At 28.2% G+C, this 26,934-nt stretch overlaps 1 protein-coding gene across 1 annotated transcript in view; it reads left to right on the forward strand.

Moving 5' to 3' along the window:
- Nucleotides 1-26,934, forward strand: part of LOC111035303 (lachesin-like) — a 184,961-nt gene that overhangs the window by 138,057 nt on the left and 19,970 nt on the right. The window contains exons 4-8 of the mRNA XM_022316868.1: nt 34-241; nt 5,465-5,632; nt 8,665-8,793; nt 10,577-10,715; nt 20,290-20,438. Of these exons, the coding sequence (XP_022172560.1) occupies nt 34-241; nt 5,465-5,632; nt 8,665-8,793; nt 10,577-10,715; nt 20,290-20,438 (793 nt within the window). The remainder of the gene's footprint in view (nt 1-33; nt 242-5,464; nt 5,633-8,664; nt 8,794-10,576; nt 10,716-20,289; nt 20,439-26,934) is intronic.

Genomic DNA, 26,934 nt, shown 5'->3' on the forward strand with positions numbered 1-26,934 from the left:
AATGTTTATGATATGTTTTTTTTATATTTATAGGTTGGCTGGTTAAAAGCAGAAGACCAGACCATACTAAGTTTACACGAACGTGTGGTTACCGAAAACCGAAGGATAGACATAGATGTGGATAATAACACATATTGGAGACTCAAGATTCGGCAACTGCAAAGATCCGACAAAGGATGTTATATGTGTCAGATTAACACTCATGTTATGAAGAAACAAATTGGTTGTGTAGACGTAAAAGGTAATTTTTAAGGTTTATCTTATATGTATATACATCGTACGATGAATAATTGATAATGTAAAACGGATAACTTATAAATCATTTTTAAGTTGAAAAATAAAATAAAAATGTAATATTGTGTTTGATACCAACGTATATTACTATCGAATTTGAACTTATGTTGTAGCATATATATAAATATACGCTTTAAGTGTAATTTTATTATACAGATGATATTTTTTATTTTTCAACTGAAACAATCATAATTCAATTGAATATTATTATCGTGTGGTTAGTACAAAATATTTTGTTGAAAATAATATACGATTACACTACATGATAAAAACGCAATAGGAAAATAAAGACAAATTATTTTAACACAATATATATTATAAAAATAACGAAATATTCATAACTTGTATTCATCAAGCATTTTTTTATTAAGTAAAAGTATTAAAATATGTTTTAATATATTGTTTCTTATTACGACTTGATTAGGCATTGTTCATTAGATTGTCAATGTATAAGTTGTCTGTAAAATTCATCATAGGTAATGATGAAATGATTTAACTGCTTATAAATTGTAATGTTCGTATGATATGAGTGCTCCAAATATATTATATTTAAGTACAGTTATCAGTTATTAGTATATCAGTTATAATTTAATACATTTCCGTCGAAAATATTTTTGTAGTAAATGAAAAAGAGGACAATCATGTAGAATCATTGTAGATAGCCTGATAGTTGGCCAATTTCAAAAGTACTGCGTTATCTTTGCATCATAGAATTTACTTGTATTTTAGAATAATTACTTTCTTTTTTTTATGATGTGGGATTTGCCATTTATTGATTATGATTTTCGTTGCTCCAGTCATTTCACTTTTGCTGCCACTCATATTGTTTATAATTTTAGGGAAAAAATTCAAACATGATATTAACATGACGTTAAATTATTTATTAATGCAGCCACTAAAAACATAAAAGCTTTTCAGATAATGCACTATATATGACAAATAAAGTCAATCGAGTTTATTTTTGTCTGCGGTTTATTTTAAATTTTTTCTGGCTATCATAATATTTTTATCTCCATTGTTAAATGGTGTTTAAAATGTCATCGGCCGTGGAGTTACTACTCATTCTGTTGTTTACATGAGAATAATATGAACGATCATCGGTGCGCTGGCTCAGGTAGAATATGAGTAACTTATATAAATAATTAGAGTTAACTGAAAAATAAAAATAATATAAATAATGGTATTTGAAAAATGATAAAACGATTATAGCGGAGATCGATTTATTAAACTGTTAATAAGAAGTTTATTTAATATTATTTCTTTTTAATATTAACTGACCATACCTATAAAGAATGTAAGAGAAACAATTTTTAAAATGTATTATGTAATAATACTTATTAGTTATTATATTATAATAGAATGTAACAAAAAAAAAATATATATATATCACACAGTTAAAAAATGTAATAAACTCACCGGTATTATCTTGTTCGTTCATAAATAAATAAATAATGTGACGTTATATTTTTACAGTTATTTAGAATAATATACTGATGTTTTAAGTATAAAAAATCATATTATTTGATACAGCCGCGATTTTATCTCTACACACCTTTAAAACAAATTCTAATTGTGTGCATTTTAACATACAAACAACTCAGTTTCGGTACGATTTGATCGTCGGCATCGTTGCGACGGAATACACGATGCGGTCGCCTGATGTGGCAACAAACATTTATACGGCAGCAACCACTGCAATACATTTTCACTCATTTGTCACACTCCCACGCAGACTTTGCCTGTAAACCATTTACCGAACGACGATAATGACAATTAATTTCGCTAAACTTTATATTAATCAACATTAATGTTGTCGTTGACCTATAAATCGTCTGAATATCGTATTATTATCACCGTACTTACGCTTTGTGACGAGGATGGCAACCATCGTCATATTATAATATTTAAAACGTAAAACGCAATTGTATTTTAATGAAACTTTAACGAGTACAGTTTAATAATGAAATAGTTATGCAATAACAACATAATTTAGTATGAAACTCTTTATTATTAAACCATAATATCGAATAGGAGAAAATTTAATAAAAACATCTGCGTGTTCTATGTGTGACAATATTGCCGATACTAGGTACTTAATAATTATTCTGCTCAACATGGATGTTGACTTGACTGTTTTGCAAATATGCCACACAATAAAAACAAATTACGATTTCTTAGGAAAACTACCAGCAAGTATTTACCTTATTTTTAATATTTATAATATTATAACTATACCACGAACACGTGTTCAGATCACCGGTGGTGGGAACATAATACAAAACTCCATGGAGCTATAACTGAAACAACAGTTATTTTTTCAAAGTTATTTTTCGTTTGCGCACCAGGTTTTGGTGAAGTTTTGGTCTCAGTTTTATTCTTGTGGCAAAAAGAAAAAAACTGGATGCCAATTATTGTCTGACAAATATTTTTACTTTCAAAGAGGTCTTTTGGCACGTACTCGAAACCCATTTCGACAAAATAACAGTCCAAGTTTATGTTTGACTTTTTTTGTCATGTTTCTCATGCAAAATATTCAACGAGCTTAGTTTTTAAAATTTAATGAACTTTATAAAGGTGGTGTTTATTTACACACTTAAAAGATTATTAAAATATTTTCAAGTCTTCTCTGCAGACAGGCTACAGTATCTGATATTAATGATTTTATAGATCTCTTATTTCCACTTAAAAATATGACAACAAATCAACATAATATTAAACAAACCATAAAAACTCAACTATTAATTTACATCCATGTAAGTTATAGTTATTAGTATTTAAGTCATAAATTATAGTAAAACTGCATATTAGGTATAAAGTAGAGAACATAACTATTTCATATATTATTTTGTTTACACATGTACACTGTACATTTTACACATATCCTATAAAATTTAGATTCTGAGGATTGCGATGAATGTATTACCATTTAAACAATGATGTCTGTGTTTTTTCCTACAATCATCACTTTCGTTGGTGTAAAAATGCTTCTATTTTCAACTTTACGGAGGACTTCTGGTGGGTAAAAGCAGTAAATTTGATCTAGTTGGTACCTTAGGTGGTAAAAAGATTTATTGTCGTTTAATTATTACAAAATTAAAATGTTGGGTCCAAAATAATATATGTGTCATGGGTTAAGAAGGTGTCAATACATTTTGGGTTGAGTGTTATGCTTGCCCATGGGTTATGTAAATATACATTGGTGGCCACCACGTCATAGGGATACATAAGGAGTGGATAATCTGTTAAACTTAAATTATAGATGTTATTACGGTACAGAGTAAACACGGACGACGAGCTTCCAGTAACTCGTTAGTTCACCAAAGTTTAAACACATGCTGTGTGAGCGGGGTTATTTAAATTTTCTGTTTACCGTACGTGATAAAACTAAAATTAACTGATATGGTTTTTCGGTGCGTATAAGGTTTGTTTTTGTGTCATACCAGCACCTTTTGTGACGCAACTATAAATTGTATAGATCATCCTTCGCGTGGGTCTCTCACAGGAGAAAAGTGAAACCCAACTGATTCATACGATTTTGTTAAATATTGAAAACTAATATCACATACATGGCTGATATAGAGAGAGCTATATTATATAGGAAATTACGAAACTGTGATTATATAATATCCAAACCTTATTTAAATAAATTTTACTTTACTCACATTACCACACCCTACCATTATCTAAGTATAATACTTTTCGATGATTTTATATATAGAGGTTTTGAATTAATAACTTTGGTAGTTAGAAATAATGTAATTAGTAGAAACAAATCGTAAATTGTGTGAGAGTGACATAATGCATTGAATACTATTATTTAATTGCCTGTGAGTGAATTAAATATAACAGTAACTTATATACATTTTACATGCTATACATAATGTATGTTAACTAAAATTTGGGTAAAAAGTTATTTGAATTATCTATAATCACTTTGTTTTTAAGTCTAATTATTTTTAAACATGGTGTAGGTGTATAAAATTGCTTAGATAATACAATATTAAGCTAATAAAACAAAACTTAATTATAATTAATGAATACAATATTTAACGGAATACCAATATTTACTTGATATGTATCAATACACTTTGTTCTAAAAGCAAAGTTGTATGTATATTTTTTAAGAGTCTTGAATAAGTTACTACCTATGTTTAATATATAATGCAATACTTCTATGATACAACTCTTAATATGTATAATATATAAGAATGTTGATTGTATTAGTTTTCCATAAATAGTTGTTACAATTGGCAATAAACGTTATTTTCTAGACTATGTTTGACTTCAAAAGTGCGATTATTTTCATATATTAAGTACAGACAGCTTACATAAATTAGAGTTTATCAGTTATCTGTTAGTAAATAATTGTTGTAATTTTGGTATTTTGTGTGATATCTTGAATCCATTATAATATGTATTAAGGACAATTTTCAATATTCAATTTCTTATTTTCTTAATGGTTTTTTTTTTTGTTTCATAATAACTTCCCTTTAAAAATAATTGTATAATTCATAATAGATTATATTAATGATTGGTACACTAACTTAATTTTAGATTGATTATGAGAGGTGGAGTCAAATATATCAATTGGATTTTGAAAACATCCATTTTTGTTCTGAATTTATTTTTATATATTGTGATCGTTGAATTCGCAATGATGTACATTTCTATATCTATATAATATTTATTGGTTTTAGTCGATTTTACGAAAGTTTGCCATTAAAATACATATTTCCTTAAACATAAATTTACTTTAAAATATGTTATACTGATACATTATATATACACAGAGTTTAGACTTTCACTTAATTTCGTGTGGGGCTATGCCAACGGATAGCACAAATAACTGCGACCAACAGCTCTTTTGGCCAATTCAGAATTTGGCACACTTGTGTTATTAGAGATATGAGTACTATCTTCTTCATAGATTTTACACCTAGACTGGAAATTCGTTTCTGGCCAAGAGGCCGAGAGTCCGAGAGTCTCAGACTATGTGTTTAACGCTTTTGAAATTGCTTCCATTTGTTTCCCAATTATTCCAAATATTTGTATCCGTAATTTCTTTATAAGTTGACATTTTGTTTGAATACCAATATTTAGCTTTTGTAATTAATACGTCCATTTTCAATCATAATAATAATTATACAATCAATTAATTTTTTTCTTATAGTTCCACCGGACATCAAAGACGAAGAAACCATATCTGACGTCACTGTAAAGGAAGGTGAAAATGCTACGTTGGCGTGCAAGGCCAAAGGCAATCCACTACCGAGAATAACTTGGAAACGAGAGGATGGTGAAAAAATAACTATAAGAAACAAATCGAAAAAAACATTATGTGAGCCATTACGTAACTCAGTGATTTTAATATAACATTTAATACATTAATGAGCTACTGGCTACTACTAAAAAATTGCACTTGGATCTTTACTACAATGTTTTTTGTTCTTTATTTCTTTATTTGGAATACAATATAATTGTATGTGCTAAAAAGTAAGAAGTATAATAAATATATATGATGATGTTGTCTGATTACAGACATGGGTAACGGAAGTACCAAGAAATCTATAAAATGACATTAGCCTTGAGTTATAATTAATATAATATAATTAGAATTTTTTTTAAGGTGGACGGTAAAATAATTAAGTATTACAATGACGTTATATTCATAAATACTAAAATATAGTTTAATAATTATTAATTCTAGACTATGGAATATGTTGTTTGTGTATTATAGCTGAAAGGGTAAGGAGGGAGGTTAATTAATGAAGTAAGATTGGAATAACATTTCGTTATTGATGATTCATTTTTATAATTATATTGTAGTTACATTTTTTTGAAGTTGAAAGGAACAAAGATGCATACAGATTGATTTAGATACACATATTGGTTCCGGAATAATGATAGAACTGAATGAATGTTTGATTTTTTGTCGCCTCAAAAAAAATGTTTAGCATGAAGACCTACAAAGTTAGGTGTGTGATCACCCGCACACATAATGTGAACTTGGTTAAGCTGCATTTTGATTTGGCAGAGAGGTTCGAAAGATAATCTTCTCCAAACCTGATGCAACGAGAAATTATTATAGAAGTTTGAAGTATACAAATAGCATGACAGTATTGTGATTGTATTTGGTATTTATATTTCTACTTTGCTAAATGTGTAAATTTATAGCAATAATTCGAGTGTAAGGGTTGGCGCCTCATGATGATTCTGATCAGACAGTTTTTTGAATTAATCCTTTGTCTAGTATTTTTGCAGTGTTGTTTGAACACTAACCAGAGTTAATCATAGGTGTTTAGGGAAAATAAGTGTGTTCAAGTTATTTTCCTTACTGCTTCATAATATTGGGTTTCTAATATGCTGTCTATTACGAAAATGAAAGGCAGGTAATACCTGATTTGTATCTTTATTGGATTGGAAGGTGGTTTTTCTGGTAGTATTCAAGCATGTATTGGGGTGAAGTGTTCAACTTGCTCGGGAAACGTTTTTAACGACTAACGATCTATTACATAATACCAAAGATCTTTCAACTATTAAGTTCAAAGATCCGCAATACGATATGTGCTCCACTGCTCCACAAACAATCTTCCTTTATTACAATGTGATGAGACTATTATAGATCATATTGAATATAATTAACCCATTGTCCATCGTCACCGACAAACAACGATAAGAGAATGAGCATATCAAACAAATGTACACATGTTAACACTAAACTGATTTCAAAATTTCATTTTAAATATCAAACGCAGGATTTCTCAGTATAATATATTATGTGCAGTGTGCACAGGTAAATATTTTGAATTATATTTTCCTATGAATACTTTATATAGTTTTTATTTGATATTCACTATTTTAGTCTATAACGGGTAAAAATAATAACAGGATGCCTGTTCTAACCTACAATTCCACTTATATAATGTATTAGGTATATTTGTGATGTAATACATTTTATATCATAATAATAAATTATTTTCAAATGTTATAATTTAATGCAATTGCATTTATTTTTAAATATGTAAATATTTCTGCACAGTAATAGTGACGTATATAATATTTATGTATAAATGTATTGTTATATATAACCAAGCATATTTGTGATATATGTATATTGCTATAATAGTACATTATTGTAATGCTATTGTAATAAGGCGGGTAGGGAGATTTAATTTTTGACAAAAATATTGCATTTATTTTATCATCAATATTTTATTATTTAATAATTCAATATTTTCACTTTTAAGTCAATGTCAATACCTAAGTAGATACCTAAGTGGTATAATTTGGCAATAGGTTAAATTAATTTGAATTTTTTGATAGTGCCATTGTATTAAAAAAAAAATATTATAATAATATACTACAAGTTACAAGTTACCATGAGTAATATTTTTGAATTACAACCAAATAATTCAAATTGTTATCCCTTGATTAAAGATATAATTTCATCCAAATTTAAAATTCTGAATTATACTCACTAAGTATATCAGAATATAATACAATTAGGATCCTTCATTAAATTTCGATTATTTTGTGCACTTTATATTTTCACATGTTTTTTTTTTGCGGATGTATGCTCGTAAATAAATATTAATTGAACTTGACGTTGATCCTGATCGTACTGTTTACCGATTGTATTACAACACTTATTCAAAATAAATTATGTCAATAACCATATTGTATTTCTAACTACTGTTGTCTGTGAAATTATTTGATGGATAGGCAGTATTTAATCCACGTCAGTTAAAATATAAACATGTGTGAGGTTTTGGGATGGAAAATTACAGTGTTATGTTTTGTATCTAAACAAAATATTTTATTCCTTTCTTATTCCATTTGTTTTGTTGTTTATTTGAATTAGTTCTGTTTGAATTCTGATTTTATTGTAACTTATATTTTTATATCTCTGAAAATGTCTGCCAGATGGTTGCTATTATTTTCGGCGAATAAAGACAACTTATACTATCATTTTTTGTCACATCAAAAATACATGTTACATAGTAAAGTTATCACTTGACATTCCATCTCAATATTTATATTTGATTGTATTATTTTCTATGAGGTGACCATTCAAAGTAAGATAAGTCTTATTTATATCAGAAAACACTAATGTATTTGAAAATATTTCTTTTACATCATAATAGGTCGTTACAAAACACTCTTTTTGGAAAAAAAATTTAATTGTCTACTATTCTATATAATATTTGTGTACAATTATTTCCTAACGTCTTATGAGTAATAGTTGTTCCTATTGTTTAAAGTTCTTTTGGAACGTGTTTGGTTCATTTGTATTATAATTATTGTAATCATTCGAAATACCTATAGCGATATTGTATTAATTTCACATGGTGTTTATTATTTGTTGACCAGTGGAAAGGGTACGCGGAGAACCGCTGTTGCTCAACAAAGTAGACCGCAGTCAGATGGGACATTATTTGTGCATAGCATCCAACGATGTACCACCGGCTGTTAGCAAGAGGATCACGTTAAACGTTAACTGTGAGTATTCAGCATCCACTCAACATCAAATCCCTTTTCAGCAAACCACAAAATCGTTATCAGAAAATTAATTAAATAATTTGAATACTGGATTACACGATATTTCCACCGTCCTGCAGGGTTCAAACACACTTGGTGACATTTCATTAGCCTATTGTTGACCAAATGGTTATTTACAGTACGGTGCTCAACTGCTTTCGAGCACTTTCCCCAATTGGCAATAACTGCGAATTTAATAATAAATATTATAATACATAGTATACTCAAACAACGAGAGAATATAAACAAATGAACTAGGATGGCGTAGAGTACTGTTAGTGAAAGTTAGGTTAACTTTTTGATATCCAAATAAGTTGAGCACAAACATTGTTGAACCGTGTCATTCTATACTTAGAAATAATTCCGTTCAGATTTACTAATAAACATTTATTTTCAATCATTTTATTTGTTTAATATTAATAATTACAGCTGTTCAGAAGAAATGGTTTTGAGCAGCTTTGGTTGGTTTTGTAAACAAGTATTTGTGTAAAGGGCGATGTATTAATAAAAACAATAGTTGATAATTAATGATATCAGGTCAATGGTTCCTATTACAACTCATGAACTTCAAAATAAGTAATATAATGTGTACCATCTGACAGGTGTTACATGTATTGTAATATGAACATGAATAAATTGTAAATTATTTATGCAAATTAAATATTAGATCCACCCATTATTAATAATTAAACATTATACATCGTGTTTGCATCAAATATGGAACTTACTGGTTTGCTTGGATAACGTAAACTGATATTTTTTTAGACCGATAAATTTTCATATTGTAATTATTTTAAATTAAAACCTTGTTTTTTTAATTTTTTGCTATCAATATATAATATATTTTACATAATATTATTATCGAGGGTAGATTCGATGTTTTTTTTTATTTTTTAATTTATGAATACAAACATTTCGATAAGTTTTCCACTCTAAACGAATGCATTTATATTTTGTTGAAAAAGTTCCTTTTAAAATAGAGATGTTGAATATATTTGCACCCAAGACATCTGAATTGTATTCTTACTTCTAAGTATTATACTGATATGTATAAGAATGATGTATTGATAAATGTCTTAAATTCTGAATTTATGTAACTGGATACTACTGCGTTTTATTTTGTGGCTAAAATAAAATAAAAAAATACCTAATACAAGAATTTGGTTTGCACGCGTTGGGTTATTTGTGTTACGTTATTAGTAATATAACAATACATTTTAAGACAATGATATAAGATCACATATTTTGGCAAGCAATAATGAAAAAATGTCAAATAAAACCACATTTGTTTAAAATTTGCCCCCCCCCCCTATCAGTGTTAATTCTTATACTTAACTAATAATTAAACCCAAAAAGACCATATCAGGATACCAAGTTTACTTTGTTTACGATGATATTCACTCTATTTATCACTTATAAAGCATCCTGTTTCAAAGTAAAAATTGTTCATTATTGTTATTGTGTATCTAATAATATTTTAAATATTTATAGATTTATTAATATCCTAATAAAGTATTATTAAAAAAAGGTTTAAAATTATTGTTTTAGTGTTATAAGTTATAACTATAACTAATCATGTTTATATAAATAATGCAATTGTATAGTAAATACTATATAAAATCACTTTTATAGCTAACTCTGATGAACGTAGTAATGATAAATCAGTCCTTGAATCAAGTGTAATAATTTTTGATGTTTTTTAAGTGCTAATTATTCAATATTATTTTGTTTGTGCACATTTCAGTTCCTCCAGTAGTCCGGGTGACGAATCAGTTTGTTAGTGCACCACTTCATACACATGTACGACTGGAGTGTTCTGTAGAATCGTTTCCCAATTCTATCAATCATTGGTCGGATGAAAAAGGACAAATGCTTTCTCAAGGGTAAGTACTAAATGCATACAGTACATATAAATTCTTGAATCATTAACATTTACTTACTTAAAATTCTACTACTCTAATCAGTCTAAACCCGATGCTATTTCATACTAAAAAAATGAGTACATATAATAAAGGGGCCTGGTATGGTGTGGTGGTCGGCAGCAGTTTCTAATGGGTGGTCAAGCATCGTCAGTCATAGCTAGTTCCCGGATGGATGACCACCCGAGGTTTTACCTCGCCCTATATTACACGTGCCCTCCACCCCCCCCTCCACTACAGTAAAAATCAGTTAATAACGATGCTTCAATAAAGACTTAAATATAAGTATATATATATTGTATAATAAACTGTAGTTAAATATTCAGTCAAATATAAAATTCTTTATATACAATAGGTATATACAATATATTGCATAGTTATTAGAAAATAATATCCACAATGTTAAAATTATTATTTTTATAATTTAACATGTTTATTTGATTTATAATTGAAGAATTATAATATGAATTACAATATATTGATTTACTAAGATAACGTGAACGTTTCATTGTTAAGTTATTTGAACTTATAAATAACTGGTAAAACTATTATCTCCATAAAATTACAAACTAAAAAGTTAAAACCGTTCCATGTATAGTTTTTTAGTGTATAAAATTAAGTGCAATGAATAGTTAGTTGATATAAGGTATCTCCGTACGACGTATAGAAACCTAATATTAAAACGAAAACTTCGTTAACTTAATTAAAATGTGATAAATTGCGCGTGTGTGATATAAGTTAATATTAACTATAAAATCTATAATTTTCATTAAGGCGCTTTCAGCGTTAATTATTAGACATTATTACTTGAGTTTAAAAAAAGCTAAACGTGTTCATTTTTTTATGCGTCTCTTAAGGGCTCATGTGCAAACACAAAAAGGTGTGTCATTGTTATTCAACAATAGGTACTTGCAAACTAACAAAACAATTCATTGCGGTATTGAATTGTATATATGTACGCAAACTAGCTGATGAAATTATTATATCCCATTCATTGTTATAATATATGTGTTAGCGTCAAAACCTGGCGCTTATAATAATTTATCTACCTATTTGGAAAACAAAAATGTATGCCATGGGAATACCGTTAATCAAAAACCCGATGGTAAAAGGTTGAAAAACAATCGCGATTCCCAGTCTTAATTAAACCGAGCTCATTTCTTTATACTAACACTTGTTTTTGAAACTGAGAAAAATAGTGAAAAGGAAAAAACTACCCTGGAGCAAATGGAAAATGCTCTGTTTGCTCGTATAATCTGTTAACAAGATGAAGATGACAGCGCACAGGGTGGGAATGTATAAATTTCTTTCTTGTTGTTTATTATTAGTCGTTCAATAGCTGAGTCGAGTCACGTCGTGAGCTCCTTACCATGCAATTAATTACAACGGTCATATTTGGGGGTAAAGGCAAAGGCGGAATTAGTTATCCAATCAGAATTTTTCGTCTCATCGATCATCCAAAAGAAAAATCTGTTTATTGAAAAACGCAATACAATATCTGTCAATGTATTATATAATCACAAAAATAAACCGAACTCATGGTATTATTAAAAACATTTTTGAATTAGGTATTCATTTAAAAATTAAGTTCTATCAAACAATCTATCAAGTATTTAATATACTCTTTTTACATGAGTTATGGAAACAATTCCATGATAGGAGAAATATGCTTGGCAATCAATTGGATAGACTTTTAAAATTCATTAAAATATAATTTAACATTTTGTTGAACAACAGATATACGTATAAGCGTAATTTTGTATCACGTTCAATTATAATTTTTAAATTTTGAACAAAATCATAATATGGTATTGTGTAATAATTTAACTAATGTAAATATGATATTCACGTGGCAGCTAAAATCAAGTAATGTTTGTATTCTAGTTACATTTTGTTTCGACTTTATTAGGCATATAGAAGAATTTCAACTTTAGAATAGAGAGCATTACCCTGTATAATAATGGTAAACTAAAATTTTAATTTCTTCTCTGATATTTTTTATTAATTATCGGGTTTAAATAGTTAAATATTTATAAAAGTGGAATGGATAAGCACGATGTAATCTTCGAAATTGTGGTGTACTACTTCGCTTAAACTTTAAATGCTCGTGAATTATAAATAATAAAATGTTCTTGGAATATATAAATTTATATATCAAAATTCACAGACAAAATATATTCTCCTTAATGGTAAGAAACTTTATCACTATAATTGAGACATAAAAGACAAATTGTATATCGTAATTAAATTCAAAAACTAAAAGGAATCCAAAACTACTGAAGAACCAAAATCAATGTAGGTTGTAAATACTTAAAATTTTTGCAAATAGTCACCGGATCAATATAATATTAAGACCATAATAATACATTTTAATGTTGTGCAAGCAAAAATAACTAAACATGAATATAATCATAAGCGTTAGTTAGTTTATTAAATTAGATCGTTTTTTGAAAGACATAAAAAATTAAGGTCCGTCAGCCTGGCACCCCGAATTCAACATTTTTAACTCAAACCTTTTTAGATAATTAGTACTTAATTTGTAACCCAAAATTAACCCCTGAAATCGACGTTTTTGAATTTCGGGGTACTGGGCTGACAGCCCAGCACTCCGAAAAGAATAACACTTTTTTCGAGGGTAAGACTTGGGTTACAAATTCTGATTTTTGCGTTACAAATTGTTACAAATTAGGTACTAATTATCTATAAAGGTTTGAATTAAAAATTTTGAATTCGGGGTGCCAGGCTGACGGACCTCAAAAATTACATAAAATGGTATTTTATAATATTATTATCCCTTATATAATATGATCATAAATATGATGACAAGATACAGTTGTGTACAATAAAAGTTGAGAAATTTGATACAGAATGAATATTTCAGAGAAATTCTCCTAGTAATGAATAAATAAACTCTTATACATACCTAATATAAAACAGAAGTATTAATTCTAAACTTTATTTTTAGTATTATTTAACTTTTTACTTATATTTTTATTTTTGTACATCAAAATTTATTTTAACTTCATAATCTGAAGGAAAATGTTATTTTAAAATTTCATGGTTATGAAATATTTTTATACATTACAAAACCTAAATAAGCAAATAAATTACGAGGGTTTAATTATACAGGGTTTTATATAGGGCATGGGTTATTCAATTTTGATTTTGAATGACTTAATAATACTGTGTACAATACCAGAAAAGTATCAAATTAAAATTTCTAATTATTTATAGCTTACATGGACTGTTCTGAAAAAGTTCGTCAGTCGTCACTGCTTGGAACAACGAAAGATTATAGTTTAGAGTACAATAACTTTTCCATCAGAGCTGAGAGTTCATCTTTAAGTACACCACGACTATGTTGAATGTATGTAGTTCGCCTAGCGAACCTAGAGCTCACTAATCCAAATTATCCAAACACGCGAATCATTTTAGTAGCGAACCTCTAGTGGGTTTCATCGATCAACCCATAGAATTAATAATATTGTATAGACAATACCGATAACAATTACGATATTTCAATCAAACGTCTAAAACGAAAAAGCGTTTTATTGTCCTGCGCCAAAACAAGTGAGCTTACGTAGATTACTTGCGAGAAATCCATCAGCGAACAATAGCGAAAACGCCGTTTGAACCCATCATTGACAACTTAAAGTCGGGATGTATTATAATTTCGTAGAGCTACGCATTTCTACGGTTGTTTGTGAAATGTTTAGGAAGTAGGAACAGATTGTATAATACACGAAATGCCCGTGTATAATATATATGTCATACCTTTGAGAAAATGTTTTAGATTCTGAGCAGGGCGATGAACCACGTATTGACTTTACAACGATGTGTGTTCTTGTAATTATAACGTTTGTATTTTTGTATCGATCGTTGTCTTCTTGAGCAGTTACAACACTTAAAATGTTCATCTTGTTTAGCCACTGTGGTTTCTGATGGCAAATTGGATCATGTTGGCTATTTGAGGGGAGTGGGAGTCAACTTATAAGTAGGTAAACGGAACAACTTACAAGTAGTAATATAAAATACTATGATAATAATTAATATAAATATAATATAATTTATAAAATATATAATGATTGGTGATATCATACATATAAGCTGACGACCGTCTCCGCTCAGAATCGGTTTTCGTATGCGATGATTTATCATTGAATTCAAATTCAACACATCTATAATCTATTACAGTGACTTTTTCACGTGCAGTACCTAAAATATTCGCCCACTTTTGTTAATTTGCGTCACCGTGTGAAGGACGGATCCGCTTCCAGTATAACGAATAATACTAGACGGTCTGACGGAGATGTTAAATCAGTAGGTACTCGGTGAGACGATAATAATGTTCTAACGAGAACCGTGTCCACCTGTATTTTAGAACGGAAGACTGGAAAAAAATATATTGTATATGTATATGGTGCTGTGATAACGCAAATTCTATTATATTATATAATACATTATCTGATAAATTAAAAACTCCACACCAATGACATAGTGTATTCTGATAATATACGTACTGTAGTATTAATAACAATAAATAGAAAAAAAACGACATTCAAGTTTGACTATTGTGAATAGCTAGAATGAGAGGAAACAACAATCAAACGAACGTTATATTCTTATATTATTACTATGGCGTTAGTGGTATACTATAGGTGGTTTGTGGAGAGGTAGGGATGGTCACTACCAATTTTTCTTTTCATAACAATTGTGTTAGAATTCTGATTTTTATAATTAAACTATGAGTCGTGTTTTCAATTTTTTTCTCTACTTAAAAACTAATCGTTTCACTTTCAGTTAAATATACGGCAACATTTCGGATCGAATAATTCATCTGATCGACGGTACACGGGAAATTAGTGCTTAAATACAAATGACACGCCTCGATTGATGATTTATAAAAGCTAAGTGGGTATAAGAAAAGATAATAATATGGTCCTCATAGGTAGATACGTGTCTTAAAAATGATAGTTTTAATTTTGGATCCGTCATCAAAGCAGGGCGAACACGGCGGTGAATCGCCCCGTATAAAACGGCCGAGTATGGTGTTTCGCGGATTAAAGGGGGGGCGGGAGAGGAGGGGGTCGAGAGACGACAACGACCGTTTGATGAATAATCGCCTCGTTTTGTTGCGACGTAATTAAAAGCCGGCATCGAATATATATCGTGTGCGATTTTCCGGAAATTTCGGTCGCGCGTCCGACACAACAATAAAACACGCGACCTAACAGTGCGGGGGCGGGCGGCCCGCTAGCCGGCAGTCGCGCTCACGCACACATATTTTCACGCCATTAACCACGCGCCGCCGCTGTCTCCCCCGAATGCTCAGCGTACACAATGTATATACATAATAATATATTATATCGGCGACGTATGTTATTATTGTTATTTGTATTTATATTATATATATATATATCGTGCGTGAGCGCCTATGTGTCTGCCGGTGCGTGGGCGTGAATTGCGGACGCGTGAAACCGTTTTAACGCGAGTCGCGCCGCCGCCGGTCGACCGTCATCATTCTTCTTCCGCGATGCAGTTAGCCGCCGCACTTTTTACATTTTTTATTCTATTTTCGCCACATGTCGTTACGGCCCCCCATTATGATCGCGGTCCGTATAGTAATAATAATAATAATAATAATAATAATAATAATAATAATATATGATATATAATGTGCGTCGGCGGCCACACATGCACACGCACAAACACCCGTGCGTATCATACATTATCGAGTTTATATATATAAATAATTTTATTATTGTTATATTGTCGCGTGATAGCTCCAGCGCGTACGACGTGGGGGTTGGAGAGGTTTGGAAATCGTCTGTTAAACGATTGTTTTATATATGATGTACGGCCCCCGCCTTTCGGCAAAAGCTATATATATATATATATTATATATTATTATATAGTGTAAAATATCAAGGTTTCCCGTATATTACGATGGTTTTGAATCCTACTTGGTCACGAAGACCACCACTCCACCCAGATCCTGAGTAGGCACCAGAGGCACCTACATCGTTCACAGATCCACGCAATACCCTAAAAATTTCAGAAGCTGATATACCTGCGCAGAGTACCACTACTATGATATTAAGACACAATAATCTTCATTTTAAACTTTCATTCATATACGAATAAATATTAAAAAATCGTTTATTGTATTTTTGATCTGCTGAAAAACAATACGTCATTATATCAAACATCACAGATAATTTTATTTTACTGCATCGTGTATTTGTAGGTACATTATGAAAAAAATAAAAAATAATTGTTATATGTTAATATTCTAATTATTATTATTATATATTGTAACAGATTTGTTTGTCAATAATAGTATTATACCATTACGATATGGTCACAACGTAAATATATCATATGTGTAGGCAATGATCGAAATTACTTAAATAAAGAAAAAATATTATTACTTTGGCTGTCGAATTACTATGTAGCATAAACTCTTCAATAACCAAATAATTCATGATCATGACTCAAAAGGAGTTATACTGGAATATACCTAAGTAAATATTAAAGCATTAATTTATATAAAATAATGATATGAATATAAATATTTGATAACAAATTTGGTTGATAGATGCCTATTTTAGAGCAAAACGATTAATAAATTTGATTAAACATTACATGCAGTTTGGTTAAATTTTAAAGAATTCTCATTCACGAAGAATTGTTGGATTTACAATACATTGTTTTACTGTTAGTCTTACAAAAAATCACCCGAAATCACTGAAAATAAATTATGTACAGTATACATAGGTACTTACAGTAAATTAATATGTTCATGAATTTCTGGAGTTAACTTTGTTGATAACATATTGTATAAAAATAAAATTTAAAAATTTAATTCTGTGTTATAAGTAGTACTGGTGGTTTAAATTATGGTTTTTTTTGTATTTTGTTTTCTATGCAAAATAAAAAATATTATTTTAATGATAGAATATATGCACATATATATATATACCCATATCAAAAGTGATAATTAGAACACCAGCCAATCTTCAACATTTTTTTAAATTTATTGTTTGAGATATGTAACCTATAATTTAATAATATGAATCATTTATTTTATCTCTCCATCTATTATATTATAGAAAAATAACTAAGAAGTAACTAAGAAGTAACTTGAGAACGTTTTTTATGTCTTTGAGTTAATTTGAAAGATACAATCAATTATTTTTTAAAAAAAATAAAGTTTTCTTTATTCTAAATCAATTACTTAAAATGGATTTTATAATTTCATTATCACAGAACTCAAATCATCTTAAATGTATATGAATACCAATTTTTTAAAAAAATAATCAAATATGTATGGTATAAAATAATGTAAAAATATTTATCGAAACTCATTTTCTATTTTTTGAACCAATAATTGTTTTTTCGTCTTTGTTAATATTAATCATTGGTTTTTAAATACAAATATGGTTTATCTAGTTAGGTAATGAGTAATGAATAATGAATTATGAATATTTAGGTTTTAAAAGTCCAATAAAATAAAATATTTAATTAACAATATTATATGAATTTTATCTTTATTTTGTTTTAATAATTGCATGTTTATTTGTATGTTAGAATCAGACTTAAATTAGTATTTTTTTATTCAAACAAAACAAAAACATAGTTTTTTTTAACAGACTCTTTATTTTTTGAGTTTTATTTATACTACTACTAATAAATCCTCCATTAAACAAAGGTATTGTATATTTATTTTAATTTAAGAAATGGATTTTGACAATTGTTTCATATGATTTGTGGTAATAATTTAAATACAATATAATATGAATATAATGGTATTTCAGGGTCATAGAATCTCATTAAAATATTATCTACGAAACAAAATAGATAAATTAGACGGAAAATAAATAATTGAAGTTTTTTGTGATAAAATTATTCTGGAAGTACAAACTTTTTATTTATAAAGCACCAAAAGTAATTCCATTTTCATTTTTTCAAATGTAAAAATGTTAAAAAAAAATTTCCAACCATTATTGTATTATTATAATATAAGGATTCCTATTATACTTTAAAGCAAGAAAACAACCTTTTAAGATATTAAAACTGTTTTTGCTATTTTCTTTTAAGTGCCTATCTTTGTAGGTATAAGAATAATATAAAGAAATGAATTGTATTTTGTTCAACCGTTATACTTTTTAAAGCCACTTATTAACTTCTTTTATTTTTATTAACACTGTTTCAATGTTGTTTGCATATTTCACTAAATAAAATGAACATAATATGTATATTTTATATTAACCTTAACAACTACTAGTTTTATTCCGAGTGATGTCAGTAACCATTATTATATTAATGAAGGCCACAAAATATAAATATATGTTTTACATAAAAATATTATTTTGGAACATGTTTAAAGTAAATGTTATTCTATGAGTAATATAATACAGGAAGCAATATTAAAAAAAAATCCTTTGTTACATTTATAAACATCAAAGGTGTTTTCAACTTAATAAATAAAACATCCTCTTCTTTAATTTGTGAAATTACTTCAAATAAAATGTTATTTGTAATAATATGAAAATATAAAATGAAAGTAAAAAGGTGTTTACAAAATATTATTGATAGAGAATTTAAGTGAATATTTTAAAATTCTATATTCGTTTTCATAGATATAAAATATTAATATTACTAATTAATTTTATCATATAATGTGTATCGATTTTGATGTCAAAATTAGTATTTTTCAGGACCAAATATTTATTGTTTAATGTTTAATCCAATGGTTGATTAACTTACTATAAGTTGTCCACGGCTACTTGAAATATAAACGTATAGACTTTAAAAATTACCTATAATATTTTTAGTTCCAATTTGTAATTTAGAAAAACATACAACTTAGTTATGATGGTGTATTATTTATATTTTGTATACAATAAAAAAACGCTATGTTACTATTTTAGTATTTTAACAGATCCCATGGTATTACGATAGCTCATGAGCATTGGTCTGATCAATCGTGATTTGTGAATGTTTCTGTATATTGATTAATGAATAAAATATATACATGTAACTGATCTTGTTATGTGTATAATTAATGGATATGTTTACAAATTAAATTAAATGTTCACCTAAATATATATATTAAAACAATAGAGTTTTTGTTATTAATAACTTAACAAAAATCGTTATATTTATCATTAAGTAATATTGTCATAAACAATCATAAAATATAATATGAAACTTAATTTTACTTTATAATATCTTTTTCTGATTAGTTAGCTAAAATATTTCAAATTATTCAAAATGTTATAAAAAAACGGTGACAGATGTTGTTTATATAAGTGTGTATCGGCTTACTATTATACTCCAGTAACATGATCTAACCAATACTTCTTTACTTGACATAACTTAGAGTATCCATCAAAAAATTATTTTGTGATTCAGCTACATAGTAACTTCTCCATTTTTACATATTTTTTTTTTTTTAAACACCAGACAAATTAATTAATCGTATTTTACATCGATGCATTATTAATTGTATTGTTATTTGTATATTATGTTCTAGGGCAAAGTACTACGTAGAAGAAGTTAAAACTAACTACAAAGTAAATATGTATCTCAATATTCAGAATTTGGATAAAAATGATCTGGGAACATACATATGTTTTGCGTCGAATTCTATGGGAAGCGCGAATAGTTCAGTACGAGTGCACAGTAAGTTCAACAATAAACTAGATATTATATTTTATTTAACAACGAAATTGTGTTATAGAAATTACCATATTGTTTTACGTAAGATTTAAACGTATTTTATAAAATAAATTACTGAGAGGAGAAAATGAAGTAATAGTTAGTGAGTTGAGAGTTTGTTGTGCAATATAATTTGAAAAATAATTTTATTATTTGAAATGAATTTGATGGCCTTCGAAAACAAAACGAATTTTGTTTGAGTTGTTAAAACACAAACTAATTGTATAATTTTTTCTTTGCTTTGTATGATTCATACATCGTTTGTGGACGAATTTCTGAAGTCGGGTTCATATTTTCACTTTGGCACGTAATTCATAATATTGTGCCGTCTGATTAAATAACAATTTAAAAGCGCTGCATGTTTTATGATAAAATAATATAATAATAATAATATAATACAGTTATGCCCCACATATAACTTACGTCGACCCTTTCTATTGTTGATATCCACAATATGTATTAGCATAATATTATAACCAACCCGGGTAATTGATTTTTATTATCATTTCTACACTGTGTTTTCTATATTAAAATATCCGGGATCATTATTGCATAATATTAATTAATAGTGTTTTGCGGTTACAGTACCATCATCATAATACACATTATGCTATAAATACGACACTAAAACTATTATACTAAATTAAAAACTTTTATAATAATATGCCAATAATAATTAACACCCGGGAGTATTGGTATGTGAACTACACGTGTATACCCAAGCGAAATAAGGTACATAATACTATAGTATCATTAGTATAACGAGTACAATATCGTTTTTATAGTATAAGAAATTCAGAGTGCATCCAAAATAACTAGTAATTGATCTAATCAACTAAAATAATATGCAAGTAAGCAACAATTATTGTGGACCTAAGATATGCAATAATTATTCTATGCATAATAGTCTTTATTTATTCTCTTATTACACAACTAAAAAAAAAACAAATTAAATATTATTACAATTATAAAAATGAAAATAACTATGAAACAGTTCACATTCAATTTTTCAGTTAATCTTGATGAACTCTGTAATATATTAATTGCCATAAAATGGATACGGTAAAGCTGGAGCGTTTTTATTTTAATTTTATTACCGCTGTGTAATGAGATTGGCGCGAAATGCTGTTGTGGAAACAAAATTATACCTTTATAGTGTATGCGGGATTCTGAAACATCGACAAACACAAATAGATGAAACGTATTAAAATATTTGGGACGTTAAATTCATGTTATACTATTACAAAATACGGTTTAGAAAGTTAGAACTATACTGCAGTATATACATAAGTGTATACCACACGCGGGTACAAGATGTTTTATACAATATGTTTCCGGAAGTGGAGGTGTTGTGAGCGTCAATAGTGAGTTAACTTCGTCATGCAATAACCTACAATTATTATAACATACACTTACACCCAAATCTCATGACTAACGTTGTATTTTATTAACACATTCCTGACGCAATACGCCAGGAAATGGCTCGTTAAACGCAAACAAAACATGTTTATATATAGGTATACCAGTAGGTGATATATGCGACGTCAGTGTGATTTGTCTCGCCCGAAGTTGTTTTTATTTACCATAAAGCTATGATACAAGTTTTAATAGGTCCTATACACTTTGGTGGACGTTTTTTTTTCCCCTAGACCTGGTTGGTTTACGGGTTAACCCGTATTTTATTTATGTCTTATGTCAATAGCGTGATTACCTTAAAATTAATTACATTTCGTTTCTGTAAAAAAAACGACTGTTTTTCTCTTGATCCATCGCCAAACTCGTGGAGCACGAGGTAAGTAAAAAAAAAATAACTGCGACGCCGTGACAGTGTAATAATATATATCTGGAAACAGAGTTTGACCATTTACACCTTGTACATTTCGTTGTTTTGTATACGCAGTTCATCTCTTTATGAACCACAGAACATATTTATATTTTCAAATATGTATCCAATTATCAGAATCAATATTGTGCAGTCAGATTAAATTTTCATAAAAAAAATATAAATTAATAATTACGATATAATATAAAAACACGGTGTTAAGATAGATAAAACGTTCCAAATTGTAGGAGCAAAAAGATGATAAAATATAATCCTCGAATCGCCGACTATTTCGTAGGTTTACCACTACTGTCCGGGTATTCACAATGGATCATGGTGTTGTGAGTGAAACGTCGGTGGTGGTCCAATAGTGTTGGCGTAATTACTCGTGAGTCGGTCTTTTGTTTTCCAAAACCTTGCATTCATACGCTGTTGCACGTAATATAACTTATATATAACCTTATATATAAGATAATAATATGAACTATACAATAACTATAATATGCATCGGCATACGTAGTTAGTTTATCAACGATTATTGTTATTCAACGAGGCAACTGTGTATTTGGAGAAAAAATAGATCATCGAAACGTCTACTTCATTATGTGTAAAAAAAAGATTAACCTGAAAATAACATCAAGTTCTTAATACTGTAATATTATTTGCCTGGAAAATTTAAATATTATATTTCAGATGAATTAACCTCACCATTTTCTACCCTTGTAATAATCATCTTTAATAGTTAACAAATGCATTATTGAGTAAGTAACTTCATGTTGTCGGTCAACTTGGCCTTTTTTTCCCCACCGAAAAATTTGTTGGATTTTTGTTGGCATTATTATATCTGATAATCAAGGATAAATAATATTATTATTAAAGTAATTGAATAAAATTACACAAATTTTGACACGTTTTCACTATTTTTTGGTAAGTTATACCTCGTAAGATTTAAATTGATTGTAGTGTTAAGTGAAATAATAATTAAATAATATTTTGTATGTCTGTATTTAGAACTACCAGTGGTTGTCAGATATTATTATAACAGGAGGGAGACTTGAAAATTATCATAAGCGAAATATTTAACCAAAATACGGAGTTCAAAAAAAAAAAAAATTAAAAATGGTTTAATACTCAGAACTAAGTACCTACTGAAATGTGTTGTATAAAAATACAGTTTTATTTAAAAGTTAATTCAATAAATCTTCATATTTAAACTATTTTTCATTTTTATTGGCATTATTACTTTAAAAGTATATGGATTTGAAGGTAATAATAAAAGTCATAAAAAATGAAAGTTTTAGCGTATTATAACTTGAGTTCAAGTATGAAGCTAATATATGCGAATTTAATGTGTTTGATATAAAACATTTTATACCATTTTAACCCAAGTTACAATTAAAATTTGTACATCTCCAATCTTAAAATAATTTATTAATTATAACAAGCATATTTGTATTGTTAATAAATAAAATCTTACTTACTTTATCAAATCATTTAAATATTTGATACTACGATTTCATTCTTTTGATAATTTCGTGTGAATATTTATAAATTTAATTTAATAACAATAATATGATAGTATGTGTATTGTGTACTACTAAATTATCACTAATTTGTATTATTAACAGTATTAATTTCTCGTAATAATTTCTTACCTCATTAATATTATCATGCAAGAATATTATTAGAATATAAGAATATTATTGAACAACAACTGCGGCGGGCACGTTTACATATTATATAGTTTATTTCTATAAATAGGCAATCTTGAATTAAATGGAATTATGACAGAATTAAAAATTAATAACAATAACAATAATGATTGTTATACGTAAACACGGGTACATGTATATGGTGCGCACTATGTTTATGTGTTTCCGAACAAAGTTATAACGGCGTTATGAAGCTCAAACGATTAAGGTTTGGAATGTGTTTTTGAAAACAAAATAACAATGATTTTGAGACCCGAGTGTGAAATAAACAAAAAAAAGTACGGTGGGCTTTTAACGATAATGAGTTCCAATATTCGCAGCGGGTAATAATCTACACCTGGTAGGAGCCTAATAATGTCGTTGCGTGCAAGAGCGAGGAGGGCCGAATCGCCTATAGGGGTTTTTGGCAAATGGTCCAAAACCGTTTATTGGCCATCGTATATTTCTATTGATCATTTGGTCGTAAAAAAATAAATAACCATGGAACGGAATTCAGTACACAGAGCATATTATTGAAACCGTAAGATGGAAAATAAAATGTTTTTTACATTAGTTTGAAATTCAGAACTTATAAAAGGTAGTTCTTGATAAGTACATAGTATAATATTCAATATAATAGCTTGAAAATTCATAAGATGTAACATAATTGATAATGTGATGCTACGAGGTACCTATAATATACATTATACAGGCCTGTAATGTTGTATTTTCCAAAACCTCTTCTGAATACATCTTATGCTACTCAAAGTAAACTTTTTTTTATATATGCACTCCGCATTGCAATTCTAAGTTAATACTTCTGTTAGTCTAAAAAGTCATTAAAACTTATAAGTTATGACAATTCATTAATGAGTAATATTAATTAATAATTATTATAATTGATGGTAAATAAATTATTTATGTTGGTCATATCATTCATTATTAAATAAATATTGAACCTACTTAATTATTCGATGGTGATTAAGTTAAACCATTGAGTTATTATTAGGTTTGAAAGAGAAACATTTATATTTAAACAGAATATTTCTTTAAAATTATAATTATTAAAATACATTATTTCATGCTTTAAAATATAGTTAGATATCGATTTTGTTTATTATGTTTGATGAATAATTTTAATCTATTTAATTGAAAAAAAAATTAAACCAGTTATTACGACCATTAAGTTGTAAATACATAATTTGAATATGCATGGCTTTAACATTTCATTTAAATTAATATAATCTATGAAATTTACATGTGTATACATTTTACAATGTGTTTCACCAAGAATGCTTTTCTTTAGTAATGCATTTATTCAAATTCTCAACTCTTGGAAATTCTTAATGTAGATACTTAATATTGCAATTTTTTCAAATTCTTGAATTCTTTTTATACCAATTAAAAAGAATTCTATGGTGATATAAATATCTTTTTTTCAAATGAAAACCTCCCTTTATTATTGTAAGTTATTTTGTGAATATTTTTTTTGAAAATGAGTATGTATGTACTCAATTCAAAATTTGAATGGGTAGTTTCATAGTTATTAAAAAGTTTGTACCAAGAATTCTAGTCCTTGTAAATAGTCTTACAAAAATGAAAGATTTACTTAATATTGGAACTATTATTTATTATACTTGGGGTATTTTTACAAGTAGTTACTATTGAGCGATTTTCAAGGTTAGCTCCCATTGTATAAGCCCATTACCATGGATATTATACCTTTATAATTAGAACACAATGTTATAACTCAAAAACTACTACTAATTTTGATTCTGATACATAAAATTATTCAGAAATATTATCCACTAACTAATTTACAGTAGATAAGAGGGGGGGGGGGTCATCCCACTGAAGTTTTTATCTCATATCTACAAAAATCTCAAGAATTTTATACATGGCCCTTAAGTATATTTAAAAATTCCAGAAATCGTATTTTAAATAACTGCATTATTGAAGAAAAATGGAGGTGAGCATCCTTGGTGAATCGCTCTGTACCTATATGAATATAGTATATATTTTACTTATAATGTATATATAGGTAATATAAATATATAAATATAGCCATTTATTAAGACAGGGGATAACAGTTTGTTATCCCTAGTAAAGTGCTTTTCGACAAATAAAAATGTCTCGTTTGAGTTATACTATTTTTTTCATTGGATTTTTTTAATAATATTTTATTTTATTTTTTTGCGGGCGTCCATTCTAAAATTTCTCGTCTAGGGATAAATGACGCGTGACCCCTCCGGCCGACACATGGTGGCGTTATCACACAGGTGCTGGTAATATCCACCGTTCACCGAAGCCAGCAATGCTATATACATATCAATGACAGACCCATTATCATAATATCCACACCCTGCAGGACACATTCGTGGTGCAAGGGTGCAGAAAAAAATGTAGTTTACGTTATAAATTTAAATTTTGAGCAGTTCCCTTCTTTTGTAACACTATTCCGTATAGTGATAATAATATTTAAATTATGCATATAATAATTATCATTATGTGTACCCAAAATCTATGAAACTATTGACATAATTTTGAACTTATGGTGGACTGTAATGGTGGACAACGAGTGTGGTTATGTATTGTTTCAAATGACACAGGTACTTAGACAATTTTTGAAATATTCTATTTTTAATATCTTCACTTATTTTTAAATGGCTTCCTGCATCAGTTCAAAAATACATGAAATCAATAATTAACATTATAATGTAGAACATACTAGAACCTAATACCTGCGTGTATAATAACCACGGTAGCTATAGACTTTTGTATGGTTATGGTGAAAAAATGTTGGCCCATTATTTCCACTTCATGGACGTTAGTTGCATTGCACTTGTTATCAGTAAAATTTTTTTTCGAGTTCTTGGCCACCATTTCTCGCTGATATGATGACTACCTATATACCTATATACTACCTTATAATATGTTATATAATACA

The sequence above is a fragment of the Myzus persicae genome, unplaced genomic scaffold, assembly GCF_001856785.1.
Source record: "Myzus persicae strain clone G006 unplaced genomic scaffold, MPER_G0061.0, whole genome shotgun sequence".
NCBI classification, from domain to species: domain Eukaryota; kingdom Metazoa; phylum Arthropoda; class Insecta; order Hemiptera; family Aphididae; genus Myzus; species Myzus persicae.